Below are 19,154 nucleotides of genomic sequence, written 5' to 3' on the forward strand. Positions count from 1 at the left end.
ATAATTTCGTTACATGTTCCATTTTAGATTTTCACAAAGTGTACAATCATATAGAAATCACAGACGTAGTACTACGTCAAAAATAGTGTAAATGTAATAATTTCCGTTAAACAAATTACTAACGAATTGACTCAAGGATTCTCAGAACTTGTTTAAAAACTTATATATGTTGTAAAAATACTACGGTTGGTTTTTCAAATGAACACATATTAGGAAGAAAGAATAAATAAATCATTCTACTCAACGGGACGATTTCAAACATTTTTTTTTGCGAGAAAGTGGCTTAGTTTATTATTATTTTTAAATAAGTGAAATGTTGCGAAGCATAATTGATATAAAGTTGTGTTTTAAAATTTGATTTATTTGTGAAAGCCTAATCACTTGAATCAATATTGTATATTGGCAAAGGTTTCGTTGAATTTCAATGCATTAAACAAATCGGAAATGAACATGATTTGATCGCCCATGGTTGCAATTCCGTTGTTGCAAAGATCAACTGCACATTGCAATCAAAAGATGGCACTTGGGAGTAGGTTAAGGGTAGCCTCAAATATTTTGTGCAATACTAGCGTTGGTTTCGACCGAATGCAGATCAATTAGAGAGAGAGAGGGAGGAAAATAATTTTCTGGTGTTAAACTCGCTTTAATGGAAGCCGAGAAGCCGAAAAATCACTCCCCTAATAGCACGCTTGTCGCAAATCGGTTGTAGGAACTTATTTATGATTTATTACAGTTATAAACAAGTTAATACGATCTTCTGCTCAAGAAATAAAAAAAAACTATCGCCGCTAGGTCACTGAGCGACTTATATCACTACAACTCCCTATTACCGCTACGACCTTGATCGTGTGTTCGTATCACTGTATCCGGTGGCGACTATGACTGTATCGCTAAATGAAACATCAGTAAAGGACCACGCTTAAATAACGAAGTAATTAAAGGAAGAGAAGGGGGTCTGCAAAAGTTGTAACCGGCTAAGTATTGGGTATTGCAAAATTCGTTATTATGGAGAGGAGGGGTGGTCTAAAATTGTTCAATACCACTTCATTTATGTGTGGTCCGTCAGAAAACTACAGTATCGAAGGCATTAACATTGACAATTCTTAGAAGGATTCAACTATGATTTTTGATCGAGCACACGCATTGCACCACAAATATCGCTCGTCCAGTTCCGATCAAATTCAAGCAACTGTAAACTCTAGAGAGAATTTATATCTGTAACTGTAAACAGTTCGATTATGTTTGCAAACCTGGTTAAATTGTCATATTTAATTATATTAAAGATAAATCGTCCAGCTCAAACTTTTGTAGGTGAGACCATCATCATCATCAAGGTTTCCAAAAAAATCACGCCACACCATACAAGTAATAAACATTTGGACAAATGTTATTGGGTGACATATCATCTCCAGTCGGATTATCTCTCACAACAAAATCTATTAACCAAATACTAAGCCTAAACACTGCATGTTCAATCGCTTCTATACATTGAAAATATATTTTTCCGGAAATGACTATGCAGCTCACTCATATTTAAGACTAAGGAGTTGTAATGCGTTGAGTAGGAAGGGTCAAATTTTGTACGGCGGATCACTACCGCATGTTCCACACAGGTTTTTTTTTCGATTTGTATTGAGGTCCAAAACAACTGTGCCAAATTTGTGGAGAACATTAAAGATGGTGTGGAAAATTTTATGGAAAAAATTCACACATTGCTTGATTTTGGATTAAACATACATTGCTTAATTTTGGATTAAAACCTGAAACTGAACAAACTATGCAGTATCTTCTAAATAATTCTAAAACAATTAAATAAATGATTATTACAGTCGATAAGTTTATAATAGTAAACATCCCTGATGCAAAGCATCGATATGGTCCGGTGGCGCTTTAGTCAAATAGAAGCGTGTCGAGATATTTGACGCAAGCTGTATTTGTTTATCATCTACTGATAGGGTAGAGCGCTACTTCGTCGTAATCGCCCATTTCCGTTCTATCGATCAGAAAAGATCAATAATATCAATGATTTCACCGTGCACAACGCAATATTAGGTTTGTTCCAATGCGTTAGTTCATTAGCTACAACAAAAATCCTGCTAGAGCGCATTGTATGAATATTTACGCTCATTGTTCTAAAAACAAAAGAAGCGCTCCTAGCGTATCCCCTTTTTCTACGTTTATCCGTAGGACGAAGAAAATCTAATGGCGTTTCAATGCGTTAGGACGGAATTGAAACTCGTAGAACGAATTTAGAATCAAGAAGCAGTATTAGATTTTAAAGAATACCTCAACAATTTGTGGCTCTTTATCAAATCCAACGGTACGTATATGGAAAGGTGAATAAATTTAGAAGTCATCTTTGACAGAAAAATTCCATTTTTAGTTTAAACTCGTTCAGAAAAGAGAGGTAAAGTGCACGTTGTGCTTAGTAGGACGGAAATTAGATAAAAACCCCTACTGAGAAGCTAGAGCGGTATATGCATGATCGGGAGGAGACAAGTGTGTATATTATAGAACGTTTGTGAATAAAATGCGGTAGTGAGCAACGGGTTTGAGTGCTACATGTTCATTAGCTAAATAATCGTGTATCGTCAAGTGGTACCCATAGTATAATTAACAATGCACCCGTGTACTTAATGGAATTTTGAGCTCAAATTCCACCAGCCGCCGTACATTTTTCGCAAATTTTATCATACACTCGTTCCAGAATATTGCTATTTTGCCAGGTTTTCGGCCATTTTCCATCCTACAATTTACCTACATATATTGTTTGAGTGAAATTTTGAAATCGTAAATTTTGATATTCATCTGAAAACTATGGTGGCCGAATATTTGATGCAAATCCTTACGGTCAGTGGGAAGGGATGGATTGTTAATTCAACATCCGTTGTTACTAGAAACCGAATACATCTTTGTATCTGCACGGCTGTCACAGGAACGGCTGTTTTGTTTGCGGGGAGGGTAAATTAGATATTTATTCACTTTTGAAAGTAATTCAAGCGACCCTAAATATCAATTCCATGATCAATAAGCTACTTGATCCTAGAATAGAACCTAGAATCCTCTGCTCAGTGAGTAAAAACGGTAGCCACTAGTAGGGATGGAACAACCTCAGAGCAGGAAACGAGAAAAGTTAAATTCTAACTTTTCTCGAGTTTTCAACACCATGCACACTTCTCCGCTGGTTAGGTTTACACCTTTGGATCCCACAGTCCGTGGTTCGTATCCTCGTTGTAACTTGTTGACGTAAAACTACGTCTTTGTGGACTATACTGGGGTGCAAATAAAGAAAACAAAATGTGTGGCTAAATAGTGTTAGGCAGTGCTGAGATTTGTCATTGTCACTGACAGACTTTCGCGCGATATTGACAAAATTGTTCGTCACATAGTCACTGACAGACTTGATCCTCAAAAAAACCTTTGTCAAAATCTCATTCATTTTTTCGTCAATGACAAAGATTCACCTGGTAACAAAAAGTGTAATATAGTACATTCTGTGTCACATTATTGTTATCCAAGTAGCTCAGGACGTAGATACTTGTTCACTAAAATGGATCCATGTTATTGTTTTGCTCAAGTCATTTAATTTCGTTACAAATTTGGCTAATAAATAAATCTGCACATGTTCGTCACTGACAGCATTGTCATTGACAATTGACATGGTTTGCCTTGACTATGACTGTTAGCTCCAATGAGTGACCAAAGCAGAATTGTCAATATCACCGTGTACTGTCGAGATTTTGCAGCATTGGTGTTAGGTTTTGAACGCTTGTTACATAGTCATTTATAGATCAAATTAATATCCAAATACGCCAATCGATAGGAAATAGCTTTACAAATCTTTACAAATACTTTTCCAATTTTCCGTTAATTTTTTTTTAGAAAACTGTACAAATGATAATTTTATCACTGTTTTCATGAACTAAATGTTTTTTTTTTCCCAAACCCAATTGTCATAATCCAGTACCACTTTTTTTTTCACTCATTTTTGCATCGGACAACGTAGTGGATATCGAACAATCGGTCCTTCTCAGGACCGAAATTTTTTGCAGAAAAGGTTATATTCCTGGGACAAATCGGTGGTATTGACCGATTATCAGTGAGACTACAATATTATTTCCGTCTTGGGTCCCGTTTGAATATTACGAAACGTCAAAAATGTTATTTTTACAAAACTTAATTATAATTTTATAAATTTATATTAGGGTTGTTCTCCAAATTGAAGAACAAAGAGGTGCTTAAAACCCATATAATCGTTATACTCCTATCTCCCCTACTTCGCTGACATATGAACCAACATTTCGTTCAAAATTGAAAGTACCGTCTTCTGATAAGGAAAACCGAACTGCCTGCTGCGCAGTCATAAAATGCAACCTTCACTCACTTCTCTGCTTCAGAGACCTAATTTAAAACTAATGATGGTGCTACTGAAAAAAAAAACGTATTTTTTGGGAGTTGTTTAATCCCACAACATTCATGGCGTCTTTGTGGACTGTACTGGAGCGCAAATTGTGACGAACTAGTGTCAGGTTTTGAACGCATATAACATCGTCATTTATGAATGAAATTCAATTTTAATTACACAATTTTATTTAGATTTAATGTAAGATTTTTTAGTATAAATAAGATAGTTGTTTATCAATGTTTTTTTTTCTCTTGATTTGTTTTCCGTTGATCTTGTTTTACATACTGAGTACCAATGCTACCGACGCCAGGGAGGCTGCTCCCACATCTGGACCCTACCTATCGACCCATCAACTCATGGACCGGTGCCGGTGCCGGTGGTGTAGTGGTAAGCGTGACTGCTTTCTAACACCCCGATGGGTCTGGGTTCAATCCCAGTATTTGCTTCAATGTGAATGTGTATTCATAATGCTGTGCAATCGTTCTCCTCAATGTAATAAACTGTAAAGTTTGCTCTTTGCGCTCAATGTGTGAAGAAATAACAAGCCTGGCCACTAGACATCACAACAATTGTATCGTCGAACCCGGATCAAGCATGCATCATATTAGAACGCGTTAAATCCGACCTAGTTTTATCAATGTTTATTTTCTACATTTTCAACTACAACAAAATACGAACGGTGATGCTGGGCCTCAATGCGAAGGAACGAGAGAATGATCCCACGATATTCTGCTCAGCACGCAGAAACGGAAGCAACTAGGCCACTGAGCTCCTTACATCAGACCAAACGGCTGTCAATATTTTATACCTGGGGAGATGAAGCTATTAAAATGGATTAGAATTGATCGATCTTGTTGTTTTGTTAAGAAATAAAATAAAAATGTATTTTGTTTTTGAAGAAAAATCTAGAAGTAAATAAACCTACAAATACTCTATACATAACAAATGTATCATTCTGGTTGAACTAGCCGAAGCCGTCAGCTGGCAAAAACACAACCCGGGGTCTTAGTTCTGGAATCATTATTGGAAAGTTCGTATGTAATTAATGTAAGTTAGAGTTTGAATAAATCTAGTTACACACCAAAGAAGTTTGATCAACATCTAAAGCACTACTTTTAATTTATCTATTTGATCATTAGGTTGAAGTTTGTAGGTGCCGAACTAACATGGTAATTGGTTTACGGTGGCTAATAATTAAAAAAATGTTAACCAACATGAGACATGTTAATACATGATCCATGAACACGTGAAAAAAGCCTGGCATGAACGGATAAAGAGCACAGGCCAACAGGCAATTAAATTTCAATAACGAACACTTCACTGCATCCACTGCAGCTACCACGGTGCATATAGACGTGTAGTCATCCATTTACCACACAAAAAAAAAACAGTGCACCTTAACACCCAGTGACCTATCGCTTTGGCATCATAAAACACAGTAGGTACGTGGCAGGACAAGTGAAAGGATTCTGTTCGGGGCCCGATGCGCAATGGGTACCCGGTATGCTGGTGTTGCATCTGTTAATAACGGTCTGGTGGGCTTTTGATATCGATACTAGCTCCGGTAAAATTTGTTGGTTTCCACTGGGATTCCCGTTTTTATTACATTTCACCTGTGCGATCATTCAGATTAATGAAATGGCACGTAATTATTGGAAGGCTTTCCCTGCGGTTGCCTTCTTGCTGCTAAGGATTTGAATGCTAAATGTATATCATTTCTGATTGGAACAATTTCAGTGGTCAGGTATGCGCGCTCAAGCTGCGGTTATCCGGCCGATACAAAGTTTACACCAACTGCGGTATCCCCCGCAGAGTGTGACATCCAAAACGGGTGCCGTTAATGATGTTATTTCGCAGTTCAAGCTGTAGCAAGGGAGCCAATTTTCAGGCCCTTAAAAGAATAATCCGCTCATAACTAATTGCGATTGTCCGTTCATTACTACGTACCGTAAAACGGGGAGAAGTTGATCACAACAACGCGCAATGAATATTAAATGTTTACTGTTTCTTTAAATCCTATGATAATGAGTATTTCAGCTCGTGGTATATCTCTTTCAGTATTCATACATTAGGCATGTGGGCGCTAGGCATACGGACGTTTGGCATACCGTAAAACGGGGTGTGTTTAATCACTGATGTTTCTCATTATTTTTCTATACATAAACAGAAACAATGAGAAACCTCAGTGATCAAATACACCTCGCTGATCAATTTGAACTCGTTTTACGGTAATTACGTTAGGTGTAAGGGGCGAAATGTCTCTTCGAATAATTCTGTTACTTTTTATGTCGCCATATTAATCTTTTGTTATGTTAGGCGTATCGAACATTAAAGATTGTGATCTTCCTTTTTTTAGAAAAAAATCAGTCCCCTAAATTTAATTGGCTTATTGTCAATTTTAATCATTTTGCGTGCTTGCTATGAATTCTTTAGGTGCCGTTTACATTCTTACCAACGAATTGTAGTTTTGCATACTACCACTTTCGAAGGTTTTATGTTAAGTATATTTATTGTTTTTAATTTAAATATAATCAGTATTATTTTGCATCCGTGAATGCTTTCTTAAAATTACGAAAAGATGCAATGAGGAAGCATCAGTACGTCATTTTCCCCGGAGTAGGTTCAATCTCCTTTCAATGTGTCAATTAAGCAAAACATGCGTCGTGTTTTGTTCGTTCCGGGCATCGTGGCACCGTTCCAGGACTTGGCCGTTTGTACTTGCCGCCCAATTAATCCTGCGCCTCTCGGACACGCTTAAGTGTTTTTATCAGGCTCGGATCAGCACGAAATGCGTGCGAACCTGTTTCGTTATTGTGTTGCAAGTTCATTTTGTCTTTGTGTTGGATATTTTCTCTGTTCGACCGCGACGACTCGTGCACGGTACACACAATTGTGCGGGTCCTGCTGTCTGACCGAGCAATAACTTAATCCGATGCGGCCGTAAGATGTCGAACCGTGATGAGATTCGCGGAGGACGAAAAACCAGTACAGCAAGAGAGGAAAACATTAATCAAGATACATAATTACCATGATTCGGCTGTCACGAAAAATTTATACGTCAGAGCCCATATGCGACGGTACATAGGGGTTCAAAGAAAATGCAATGAGTGCATGGGGAACTGAGGCGATCTTCACACCGGTCGGAGTCTACATTGAAAGCTGTTAAGTTTTGCTTTTTACGAGCGCCCACACGCCACTTTCCTTTATTGCCGATGTAGCCGCAATAAGGTGTAACACCTGAACGACCGGCACCATTGGGGCATTGACAAATTTTGCATTTTGTGTGTCACTCATGCCAAAGTGCAATGAAATTTTACGCTAAGCAAGTGATCATGCCGTGGCCTTGTATTGGATTGACACCACAGCGGTGTGATTTAAGCGGATTTATCATTCCCCTCTGAATGGCTCAATTTAATCCTTTTGAGGTATGGTTTAATGGAAGTTCCATTGAGGATGCTGATAGGGCTTTGTGGTGAAACCGGTAGAGAATATTTTAAGGATATTTTGACCGACCTGTCCTGAATTGATTTATGAAATTATTGTATCTTTTGAATGCCCATTTCTCGGCATCGAACGATTTCTCATCGAAATTATTAAATTATCCTCTGGAATTGCCTGAGATTATTGTGTTTCCTAGCCTTTTTGTTTGCCCAGACAATTAGAAGAATGTATGCATATTAGTGACCGCCATGTACGAAAATATATAAGGTATGTACCTACTTAGTGTAAAATGGGATGGGAAAACTTACTTTTTTTTTGGAAAATGGTCAAAGTTTTGAGAATGCCAAATCAGTTATTAGCTTTAATATTATTCTAGCAAACACATCGTGCTCGATTATGCTCTAATATTGGGCTGGCCTATTGCTTAAACTAAGGATTGAAGTATTTTGTTTCTATTTTTTACGCAAAGATTAACCTTTCAAATAGAATTAGCTTCAACTAAGTCAATAATAGAATTTGTAAACAATCTTAAAAATATATCACTCTTTCATCATTTTCTTTGGCCATTACATATCGACTGGAACATTGCTTCAGCAACGCTTAAAATTGTGTTTTTGAGCGATTCTACACAAGTTTGCTTCCACTCTCTTCCTATAAAAATGTTTTTTTTTTTCTGAATTATGAAATCATTAAATGATATAATGATATGTTGTACTTGTAAGTAACAAGAAGAGGGTGTAAATTATGTGTTTGGCTCAAAAAACCTGTCAATTTTGCTTTCAGAGCGTCACAATCAGCGATCTTATGATTTGCGAGCGTTCAATTAAAGTGAGCACTCACGAATCGTTAAATCGCTTATTGTGACGCAAGGAAAGCGAAAATGACAATTTTTATGCGTCAAAAACATACTTTACTCTTCTTGTGGTAGGTAACCCTGATTATGCAATTGTTAATTGAAACATCTGAATATATTGTAATATTGACCTATACACCCAACCGGGAAATGTAAGATCGTATTATAGATTTGTATGGAAAGTACGCAGAATTTGCAATGCTTCGCGACATTAACAGATTCTTATGGTAACCGCACAAACTAAGTGACCGACGACTAACTGGCGAAGAAATCAATTAAAACAATGTGGTTCGCTGAAATATAATTTTCTTAGAAGCTTGTGCCATCAGCCACCAGATGGGCTGGTATTTTTGTTTTGATTTGAACAAAGTTGATTTTGTGTGCAATGATCTTTGACAGTGTGCAAAGAGTGTATCACTTTGTCATTTTTTATGCATTTCAGTTTTAGGTAGAGTGAAAGAGATAGAACCAAAACATTCTAGTACATTCGGTGAAAATGCTAGTATGCCAGTAGTAGCATAGAGTGAACTAGAAGGTCCCGAAGAAACGTGCTCAAATTTTTGGCTCTGCTCTGTTACTCTCTTCGGTCCCAAGCTAATCGATGCACCCCTCGAAACACAGGAAAATCGACGAACGCCTCATTTTATCTGTCAAACTTTCATAGCGAATCAAAACAAACATAGTGTAGTACAAGAATTTCGACTAGAATGGGGTACGTTAAACGATTTGCTTGGGACCAATAGGCTAGTCAAGTAGTGAGCCAATTAAAAACCGTTAGTTTCCACCAGTTGCCATGTGGTACACAGAAAAATTGCAATAGCAGATTCGTCACCAAAGTTTTCGATCCGCTCCGTCTGTCACTTCGTTTGTGCTTGTACACTGCAGTCAATTGCAAGAACTGCCATTACATTTGTTGCTTGAAACATGTAATAATGCAGGGGATGTAATAAATCCAACATTGGATGCAAGAGAAATTTGTTTTGCATGTAGATTAGGGTGTGTCAAGTTTATATGGTGGATCACATCGGTGTCAAATTTTAATGAATTTGGGTATAATCTGGATTTGCGGGAGTATTTTAAGTTTTGTATGGAAAAAGAAACGAACCTATTCATTTTCTTGCAAATCGATTAAATTTCTGAGAAAAAAGTTATTGTAATATTAATTTAGAGCTATTGCACCGCGCATACCTACAGGTGTATATATGAGCTTGTAGGTATGTGTGGAACACTTGGTCTAAAGTGAAATGTTAGTAGGTTTTTGGTACAAAGTTCAAATCGAAATTTTGAGCAGTAGTGTTAACTACCCCATTTCCGGCCTATTAAGCACAACCCGCACTTAGTCTTTCTTAGTTTAGCGCAGTTTAGCATCAAACGAAATGTTATTATTACTGATGGCTTCCAAATTTATTTACCTTTCCGTATGTACCGTGAGATTTGATGAGATATTGTCAAAAGTCTAACACTGTTTCTTGACGCCAAACTCGGCTTAACGCATTGAAACGCCAATGAATTCACTTCGGCCTATCGGATGAAGATAAAAATTGATTCGGTCGGAGCGCTTCTTTTATTTTTGGGAATAATGGGTGCAAACCTTCATATCACGCGTTCTCATTGACTTCGTTCCGTAGCTTATTGACTAAAGTATCGTACCAAACGCATAATTGACTTGTTAACTCTGAAATCATGGATTTATTTAAAGTTGTATGCTCGATAGGCCCAAAATGGGCGATTAGGCCGAAGTAGTGCTCTACCCTATTTGGATTTTTGGTAAGTAAATCGTTCCGTTTCCCATACATTTAAAAAAACACAATATAAAATTCTCCCGCGGAGACCTCAATACGCATTGATAGAGAAGTGGGGAACAGGGCTTTGTAAAGTTGACCCACCCTAGTGTATACACTATCAAATTAGTTTCTGCAAAGTTTCTTAGTAGATCTTAGTAGATAGTTTTAGCTATTCCAAACCATTCTTCCTCTGCGAAAACAGTTGTTCATGAAAAAATGTATGGATTGTAGACACCTCCTAAATATCAACATAGGGGAAATGGATCTAATGTCGGCCTAAATGCAATCGACTAAATTTTCAATAGCGACCAAAAATATCGATTAGTACCGACCCAATGACGCGTTCATCTAGATAAAATTGATAAATAGCATATTTTTAGCGATGGCCCCAATCTTAGATCCAGTGGCCAATATTAGAGCCATTTCCCCTAGTTTATGAAAACCTCTAAGGTTGTGGCATTTTTTGTGAATGCAAATAAAATTGTGCACACCCTTTTCTTCGTGTGGTATCTCAATCTAAATACTATCTCTTCAGCATCCTGCATCCACTTCAGACACCGTTGTCACCAAGATTGTTGACCGGCTAAAATGCGACCTAGACAGGGCACAAGCCAGCCCGCCATGTACCTACATATCACATGGTTTATAGCTCATACAACTAGCTGCGATTGACTTGCGACTTTGCCAGACGACGAGACGTACCCTAGACGGAACATAAGGTTAGGTTACAATCATACCGGCATGGCGTCGTGGTGATTAGTGCTTGCTCTTGGCATACGTCTCTCTCTCTCTCTCTTCCGTGTGGAATAGCGTAGAGCATTTGCAGTTTCTCCCAATGCGTTATCGCGCTTTTATTGCACGGAACTAGGTACACGCGACGCGCTTGTTGTCACTTGAATGAGAAATGTTAGTTTTGTGTTTCAAGAGCTACAAGTACTTTCATTTAGATTGTAATGAGACCCAATAAACGTCGAATCAACTCATCAAGTCGATAAAATATTGCTGAATTTTTTCTCAAAAGATGGGGTAAGATGTATTTCTGGGCAAGATGGCTTTTTGCAAATTTTGAATGCATTTTCAATTTAGTTTCATGCATTTATTTATGCAGCATGGCTAGTTCAGACATTCAACTAGCTATGTTCCTTAACAAATCCTCGAAAACGAGGTAAAAAGGTATTTTAAACGCCAAAAAGTCAGTTTTCTCCGGGGTTGCATCTTACCCCATCTTACACTATATCATTTTTTACCATCACTAGCATCTAATACGGGATGCTTCACGAAGTTGGTTAACTTTTTTCATTAGGGTGGTCCTTTTTATACTTAGTTTCCACTGAATGTATCTAAAAATACTCCAGAAAATGGTACTCTAATATCTCCATTTGATGTGCAACGTCATATTTTTTGGAAATTCAAAAGATGTTTTTTCTTTTAAATCCGAAATTTTGTCAATGAAAATCTGTTCACTGTGTTTCGGTAGGCAAGTAGAATGTAATAAATACATTTTCATGAACGTAACGTTTTTATTGAAAAAACTGCTTTTGATTTTTTTGAAAATTAATGACGTCCCTTTTCACCTCAAACCTCGAACTCGTTTTTAGGGTATTTTAATATGTATTTTGCTGGGGACCTGGATAAAAAGAACCATACATTAAATACGACACATTCTATGGCTTTTTTATGACTGCGGTCACTAACAACCCTTATTTTCTATTGTATTGTATTGCTATTGTATTTTTTAATTGTTTTTGATTTAAAAAATTTGCAAATTTTATTGCACTGTAACAGAAGGTTATATTGTTTTGTATGGTTAATTTTTTCAGGAAGGTGGAATATATGTGTCTGTTAATTTTATTTAAATTTATTTGACGTTGCAGTTGCATTGAATATTCAAAGATTTACTGATATTTTCAATGGATAGTAGGTTGGTTTAAGAATAATGACTTTGCTAGAAATTAGGCATTCTGACATGACATGATGTTGAATATTGTTTCATCTCATGATTTTTTCTCATATTTCGATTCCTGAATTCAATTTTCTTCACACAAAGTTGGAAATTATTTCAAGTCCCAGGCTTTCAATTGTTATAATTCATAAATTCTTAATATGTTTCATTATATAAGTTATAGGGGAAAAGTTCTCTTCGGCAATACCTTAGCCTATTATCGTCAGGGGGTAAACAAAGTCCTAGAGCACTCAAATTTGGCCAATAGTTGCTCTGAAACACAATGTACCCACATGCCAAAATTGAGCTCTCAAGGACGTTGTTTACCCCCTGACGATAATAGGTTAAGGTATTGCCGAAGAGAACTTTTCCCCTATATACACAATTCAAAAATTAAACAATAATATTTGTACGGTTACACACGTATTTACCCAATTAAAATTAAATAAAGCACCCTATGGAAACATTCCACAATGTATTCTAGTGATGAATGCACATAACGTATCAGTGTTACTCTTATGGAAAGTGAATATTAGATGTTCTGGAGTATTTTTAGATGTAGATCCTAATGCAAAAAAGTAACCACCCTAGTGAAGCATACCCAAGTAACATTGTAAGTTTTATTGAGGTTTTAAAGCACTCTACAAGTCTAAATCATGGTCTACAGTTCCCTCATAAAACCCAAATTTTTAGTTGGGTAACGTATTAGATGCTAGTGATGGGTTAAAATATCATCAAAAGTAGTTTTGAAATAATTGTGAATAGTTTTAGAAGCCAATTCATCAATGTTCCATATCCCGTCTCTAACTCAAGAAAAAAATCCTAGAAAGTCGATATTTTGACAAACCCAATTGTTTTCAAGACATTAGGTCTTTTTTCCAGGCAATTAACATTTTACACATAGTTTTGGAAATTGTGACCCTCGAATTTTTTTTCCCATACTTTCATTGGCACCCTATGCTAAGGCAAAAATGGTACAAATACATGGCTCTAAGAACACTAAGTTGAGAAGCGTAAAGTCCCAGTGGGAACGCGATAAAGCCAAACAAGAATACTCACATTGCTGCTCATTGTGTGGTTTTTAAACTTGTAGTCGTCGTTTATTACAAATCTGTTGGTTCTCTGTGTAATTACAGCTGATCTGGCAATAACGGAGTAGCAACCACTGGCGGTCAATCATGCTCTTGCTCATTTAGATACAATTTCATTGTAATAGCATTAGCATCACGTTGATTCTTTTATCAAACATACAATTTATTCCTTTATGTACACAGATTCGCTTCCACGTTTAACGCTCCACTAGTTATCTTTATAATATGTAGGGTTTTTGATCTAATTTCCGTCTTACTAAGCACAACCCGCGCTTTACCTCTCTTTTCTGAACGAGTTTAAACAAAAAATGGAACATTTCTGTCAAAGATGACTTCTAAATTTATTAACCTTTCCATACGTACCGTTAGATTTGATAAAGAGTCACAAATTGTTGAAATATTGTTTAAAATCTAATACTGCTTCTTGATTCTAAATTCGTTCTACGAGTTTCAATTCCGTCCTAACGCATTGAAACGCCATAAGATTTTCTTCGTCCTACGGATAAACGCTAGGAGCGCTTCTTTTGTTTTGAGAGCAATGAGTGTAAATATTCACACAATGCGTTCTAACAGGATTTATGTTGTAGCTAATGAACTAACGCATCGGAACAAACCTATTATTGATTTGTGCACAGTGAAAACATTGTTGTTATTGATCTTTTCTGATCGATAGAACGTAAATAGGCGATTACGACGAAGTAGTGCTCTACCCTATGTACATACAACTCAAACTTTATACGAGCGCTACACAAGCTAGTGTACGAAGCAAGAGAAATAGTCCTTCGCTTATGAAAAGTTTGTTTTTGTCCTGATTCACTGCTCGTTGCATGTTGCACATTCTTCCATAGGCGATGACGCGCCGCATACGCTCTTCATCGTGCATTTGCATGCACTTTCGAATAGGAACGTGAATGAAAACTCAAATTGGGCCGATTTTTCCATTTCTCTTTTCTTCTGATGGTATTTTTTCACATGTTTGACCAGTGAGATACATGAGACGGCGGTATTGGAAATCTTTTATAAAGAGCAGATATCTAGGCCACTCTGTGACCTTCCGCCCTACTGAGATCGATGTTACCGTGTTTATTTGGAGATTATTTTCACGTTCAATTATTCTTTGTTACTGTACGCAGAAGGTGTGAGATGCCTGCCTATACCTTTTTGTGGTGTTTACTCGTTTTTGTTGGTCAATTTTAGGATACCTACTCAGGGTTGCATGCAGTCACTTGCCATACAAAATTGTTTTTCTGAATTGAATTGAAATCATTACTAGATAAACATTTCAAAAGGTCCTATCTGCATTGATCGATTCTCTTCATCGACTTTCTCTTTCGTCAATAACTCAGCTGCAAAATCTTTCCCTGTTGTATTTGACGTTTTGGACGCTAGATAAGAACCTCCTTTATCAAACTATGTGGTAGAATTAGCGCGAAATCTGTTTGCATAGCAGTGGCTGTGAAAAGATAAAGTCGATGAAGAGAATCGATCAAAGCAGATAGGACCATTTGAAATGTTCATCGAGATTAGATGTTATAAATAAACATAAGCTTTAGTAAGCTACAAGAAGGGACTGTAAAGTATGTGTTTCGTGAGCGGTTACTCTGATTGAACGCTCACGAATCGTAAAATCGTTTACAAGTTCAAAATATCATTATAATGTCTAATGATTTCATAATTCCCAAAAACATTATTTATAGCAAGTGAGTTGAAGCAACCCTGCTACCAAAGATGAATACTAAGATGAAACCAAAGATGAATACTAAGATGAAACTGTCGGAAGAAAAACTTTCAATTTTAGTGTCCTTTTTCGGTTCCTTTCATCCAATGAATACCCCCAGTATGCAAGGTAATTTTGTGGTGTTGCTGCCCCCTCGGTAGAGATGAAGTTTTGCGCGCTTTTTTATCAAAACAATCACACCAAAATCAGAGATGTCCCATTTTTTAATTACTCGATTAACAACTAATCGATTTTTTTTGTTCGCTGTGCTGTCATTTTTTCATCAATGAGAGTGCAAAACTTGTTTGAAACGATCGGTGATGATCCTCTGCAGAAGTTAATGCTTAAATCGGCATGATATAACCGATTACAAATATTTTACTGTTCGGTTCGTTAATCGACTAATCGATTATTCGAATGAAAATCGGCCATCACTAGATGAATGTGAAACGTCATTTAAAATATAAGGACCGTACATAAATAATGATACGATTTGAAAGGGACCGGGGCTAATCACAAATTACGTCCTCAAGGTAACTGAAATAAACACGAGTGTTCACCGGTTGATGAAACTGTCCGAAGAAAAACTTTCTATTTTAGTGTCCTCTTTCACGGTCCCTTTCATCCAATGAATACCCCCCGTATTCAAGGTAATTTTGTGGTTTTGCTACCCCCTCGGTAGAGATGAAATTTTGCGCTCATTTTTATCAAAACAATCACACCAAAATCAGAGATGTCCCATTAATTACTCGATTAACAACTAATCGATTATTTTTTTGTTCGCTGTGCTGCCATTTTTCCACCAATGACAGTGCAGCACATGTTTGAAACGATCGGTGATGATCCTCTGGAGATGTTAATGCTTATATCGGCATGATATAACCGATTACAAATATTTTACTTTTCGGTTCGTTAATCGATTAATCGATTATTCGAATGAAAATCGGCCATCACTAGATGAATGTGAAACGTCATTTAAAATATAAGGACCGTACATAAATAATGATACGATTTGAAAGGGACCGGGGCTAATCACAAATTACGTCCTCAAGGTAACTGAAATAAACACGAGTGTTCACCGGTTGCTGCTACTTTATGAAGAAGCTTCCAATGACAGCTGTCGTTGGCTACCCTCTCCATTTTGCCAAGCATACCTACCACAGTGATAAACATATGCAAGCGAATTGACTTCCTAATAGGGGAAATTACTCTAATGTTGACCGATTGTGTCCATCGATGAAAATCTTCTATTCCCAAATTTTTAGTAGAAGATTTCGTCGTATGTACAATACAAATGGATATTTTTGGATGCTAGTGAACTTTATTAAAAAATGCTTTCCCAAAGGGTCTGAGTTCAATCCCAGTCGGCGTCGCCGGGATTTTCTGAGGCATAAAATCTCTGATTACGTCTCCGGTTCATGAGTTGATGGGTCGATAGGTAGGGTTCAGGTGTGGGAGCTGCTTTCCTGGCGTCGGTAGCATTGGTACTCAGTATGGAAAACAAGATCGAGGGAAAACAAATTCAGGAAAAAAATGTTTTCCTTCGAATTATCATGAGTCTAATACTAGGGACATTAACCCTATGTAATCCTATCCTCATGAATGTATGTATCCTGGTGAAAAAAAAAACTGCTTGAGGAACATCCATAAATGACGTTGCATTCTTTTGACCACTTTAAGACTCCGTCCTTCCTCTCGAAGTGCTTTTTGCTAATCCTAATCCATGAACAGTCGCAACTTCTAAACCAAAAAAGTGTTACGTCAAGTAAGAATGTGAAAATTATTCGATTATGCTATGTTCAGATTAGGGAGTTATAGTAGATATATGTTAACAAGGCTATCTTAATGATGTCTAAATACATGTCGATAATTTAGACGAATTGCATAATAAAACTTGTATGGTGTTTGCAGTACTCTCTCAGATTCAAATGATTTGTTGTGGGTTTTTATACTTTGTCTACTAAATCAACTTAACATATTTGCTTTCCTATAAAAGATTTTGGACTACCATTTGAGAAGGGCTGCACTTTTTTTTTCAATTTAAAAAATTTATCATTGTAGCTCGATATCCTCCCTAACTTGATGGTCTTTTAAATACCGATTTAAAGAGAGTTTACTGTACTACTCGATGTACCTTTGAAAAAGTCATATCTGCTTTGATCGTCTTTGTATTTTAATAATCACTGCTATGCAAACAGATTTCACGCTATTTTTACCAACTAGTTTGGTAAAGGAGGTTCTTATATAGCGACCAAAACGTCAAATACATTAGGGAAAGGTTTTTCTGCTGAGTTATTATCGAAAGAGAATCGATCAATGCAGGTAGAACCTTATGAAATGTTGATCTAGAATAAGAGTTGCGGAGATTCCCCCTGCGATCCCCAAGTTTTTAAATTCTGTCACTTGGGAAACCCCAGGGTTCCCAGAGACGAGCCAGCCAATGACTGAAAGTCTCTATAATATAATAACTCTCGCATTCTGGCAATAATTTTGATGCCAAGGAATGAAATTTTGACTGACAAAGGGGCGTGCTTTTGGAGGGTGCTCTCAATCTTCGAAGGATATAAATAGCGGGACCTTTCAATTAGAATCGGTAAACTAAGGACACGGGACATAATACAATAGATCAGATTACTAGTCGCAGTGATTCTATGTCCCGAACAGAGGAAAAAAAAAAGATAGGCCAATATGTGAGCGTAAGTCCATTTGCGCCTTCATCGTTATGCCATATATCTCAAAAACGAGTATGTACCAATGATGATTTGCTCCAGGATACATATCTTTCACGTTGGCCTTATGCATCATTATGGGTACTCGGGATACTTGGGTAAGAGAAGGAGTGTTGTTACGGCGAAGAGATGATTTGTAATTTGGAGAGAACACTTTCTAGTAGTGAGTGGTTCTATTTTTCTACCCCTAGCCGCTGAAACTATAAAAACAAAATAAAATTTTATTTTTCAGATTACTTCATGGTAAGTGTATTTTCTACAATTTTTAGAATAGTTACAATTTTCTTGTTTACAATTTATTTGCACTTAATATTCATATTCCGCGTAAATTTGGCACTGATCTCATCGACATCATTCTTAACTGGATGCGAGTTGCTATCAAGATCTCTCAAACGTTGGTTTTCCTGGTAATAAAATTCTTTTTTCTGCGATGGTTTCATGAGAGTAGCTTTCCGAATAACTCTCGCATTCTTGCAATATTCTTGAGGGTTGTAGGCAGGCACATTGGAATCATCCCAACACTCGTCATCATCTTGTAGAGTTTTCCCAGGAGCCTTGAGCGGCTCCCCGTTGTAATATTTCGACTCCGGAACAGAACCACGATAGCCCATGAAGGAGGGTTTGTCGTAATTCATGTTGTTGTTGTTCTTTTCCGACACATTTTCTAGTTGTTTGTGCCTTCGTTGTTCTTCGTGATGAAACTTTTGCTTATCCGACGGCTTCATAAGGGTTGCCTTGCGGATGACTTTAGCAGTTTTGCAATACTGCTGTGGATTGTATGTAGGAACATTTGAATTGTCCCAGCATTCGTCTTCCTCTAAAAGGGTTTTGCCCGTCCCTTCTGTAGGGATAGCATGATGATAGATCAGCTCAGGTTCTTCGTCTTTATAATCCTTACTGTTGTTGGACGCATAACTCGATATGCAGTATTTGTACAGCTCGAACGTTGCACGATCGTCACAGTTGTCTATATGTAACTTCAGTTCCGGCCCTGGTACGCGGTGGATCGTGTTGAATGGACAGCATACTAGCTTTGTTGAATGATTATTTTTCCTACACTTGAATAGATGTCGCTGCATTGCATGAGGCAGAATGCGGTGTGAGCGATTGTATGGACATTGCAGCAGTTCTTCGAAATGAGACATTTTGGCACTTGACTAACTTTCAACAGATGAACACGTTTCGATTTTGT

At 37.2% G+C, this 19,154-nt stretch overlaps 2 protein-coding genes across 2 annotated transcripts in view; both read right to left on the reverse strand.

The window, feature by feature from the left end:
• The window catches only part of Helz (Helicase with zinc finger), a 159,727-nt gene that overhangs the window by 82,317 nt on the left and 58,256 nt on the right, over positions 1-19,154 (reverse strand). The gene's annotated exons all lie outside the window — the stretch shown is intronic.
• Positions 18,259-19,107, reverse strand: LOC135707689 (gametocyte-specific factor 1 homolog). The gene is made up of 2 exons (XM_065229549.1): positions 18,483-19,107; positions 18,259-18,410 (listed from the first exon to the last, which is right to left on the reverse strand). Exons 1-2 carry the CDS (start codon positions 19,105-19,107, stop codon positions 18,259-18,261), a joined length of 777 nt encoding a protein of 258 aa, XP_065085621.1.

This window comes from Ochlerotatus camptorhynchus, unplaced genomic scaffold (genome assembly GCF_037179485.1).
Source record: "Ochlerotatus camptorhynchus isolate MF236.1 unplaced genomic scaffold, CSIRO-AGI_Acam_v1.1 ptg000025l, whole genome shotgun sequence".
NCBI lineage: Eukaryota > Metazoa > Arthropoda > Insecta > Diptera > Culicidae > Ochlerotatus > Ochlerotatus camptorhynchus.

Coding starts and splice junctions, on each gene's coding strand:
- LOC135707689 (XM_065229549.1), bottom strand. CDS start 19,107: ATGTCTCATTTCGAAGAACTGCTGCAATGTCCATACAATCGCTCACAC. Junction 18,411..18,482: donor TCTACAAGATGATGACGAGT/GTTGGGATGATT, acceptor TTATTCGGAAAG/CTACTCTCATGAAACCATCG.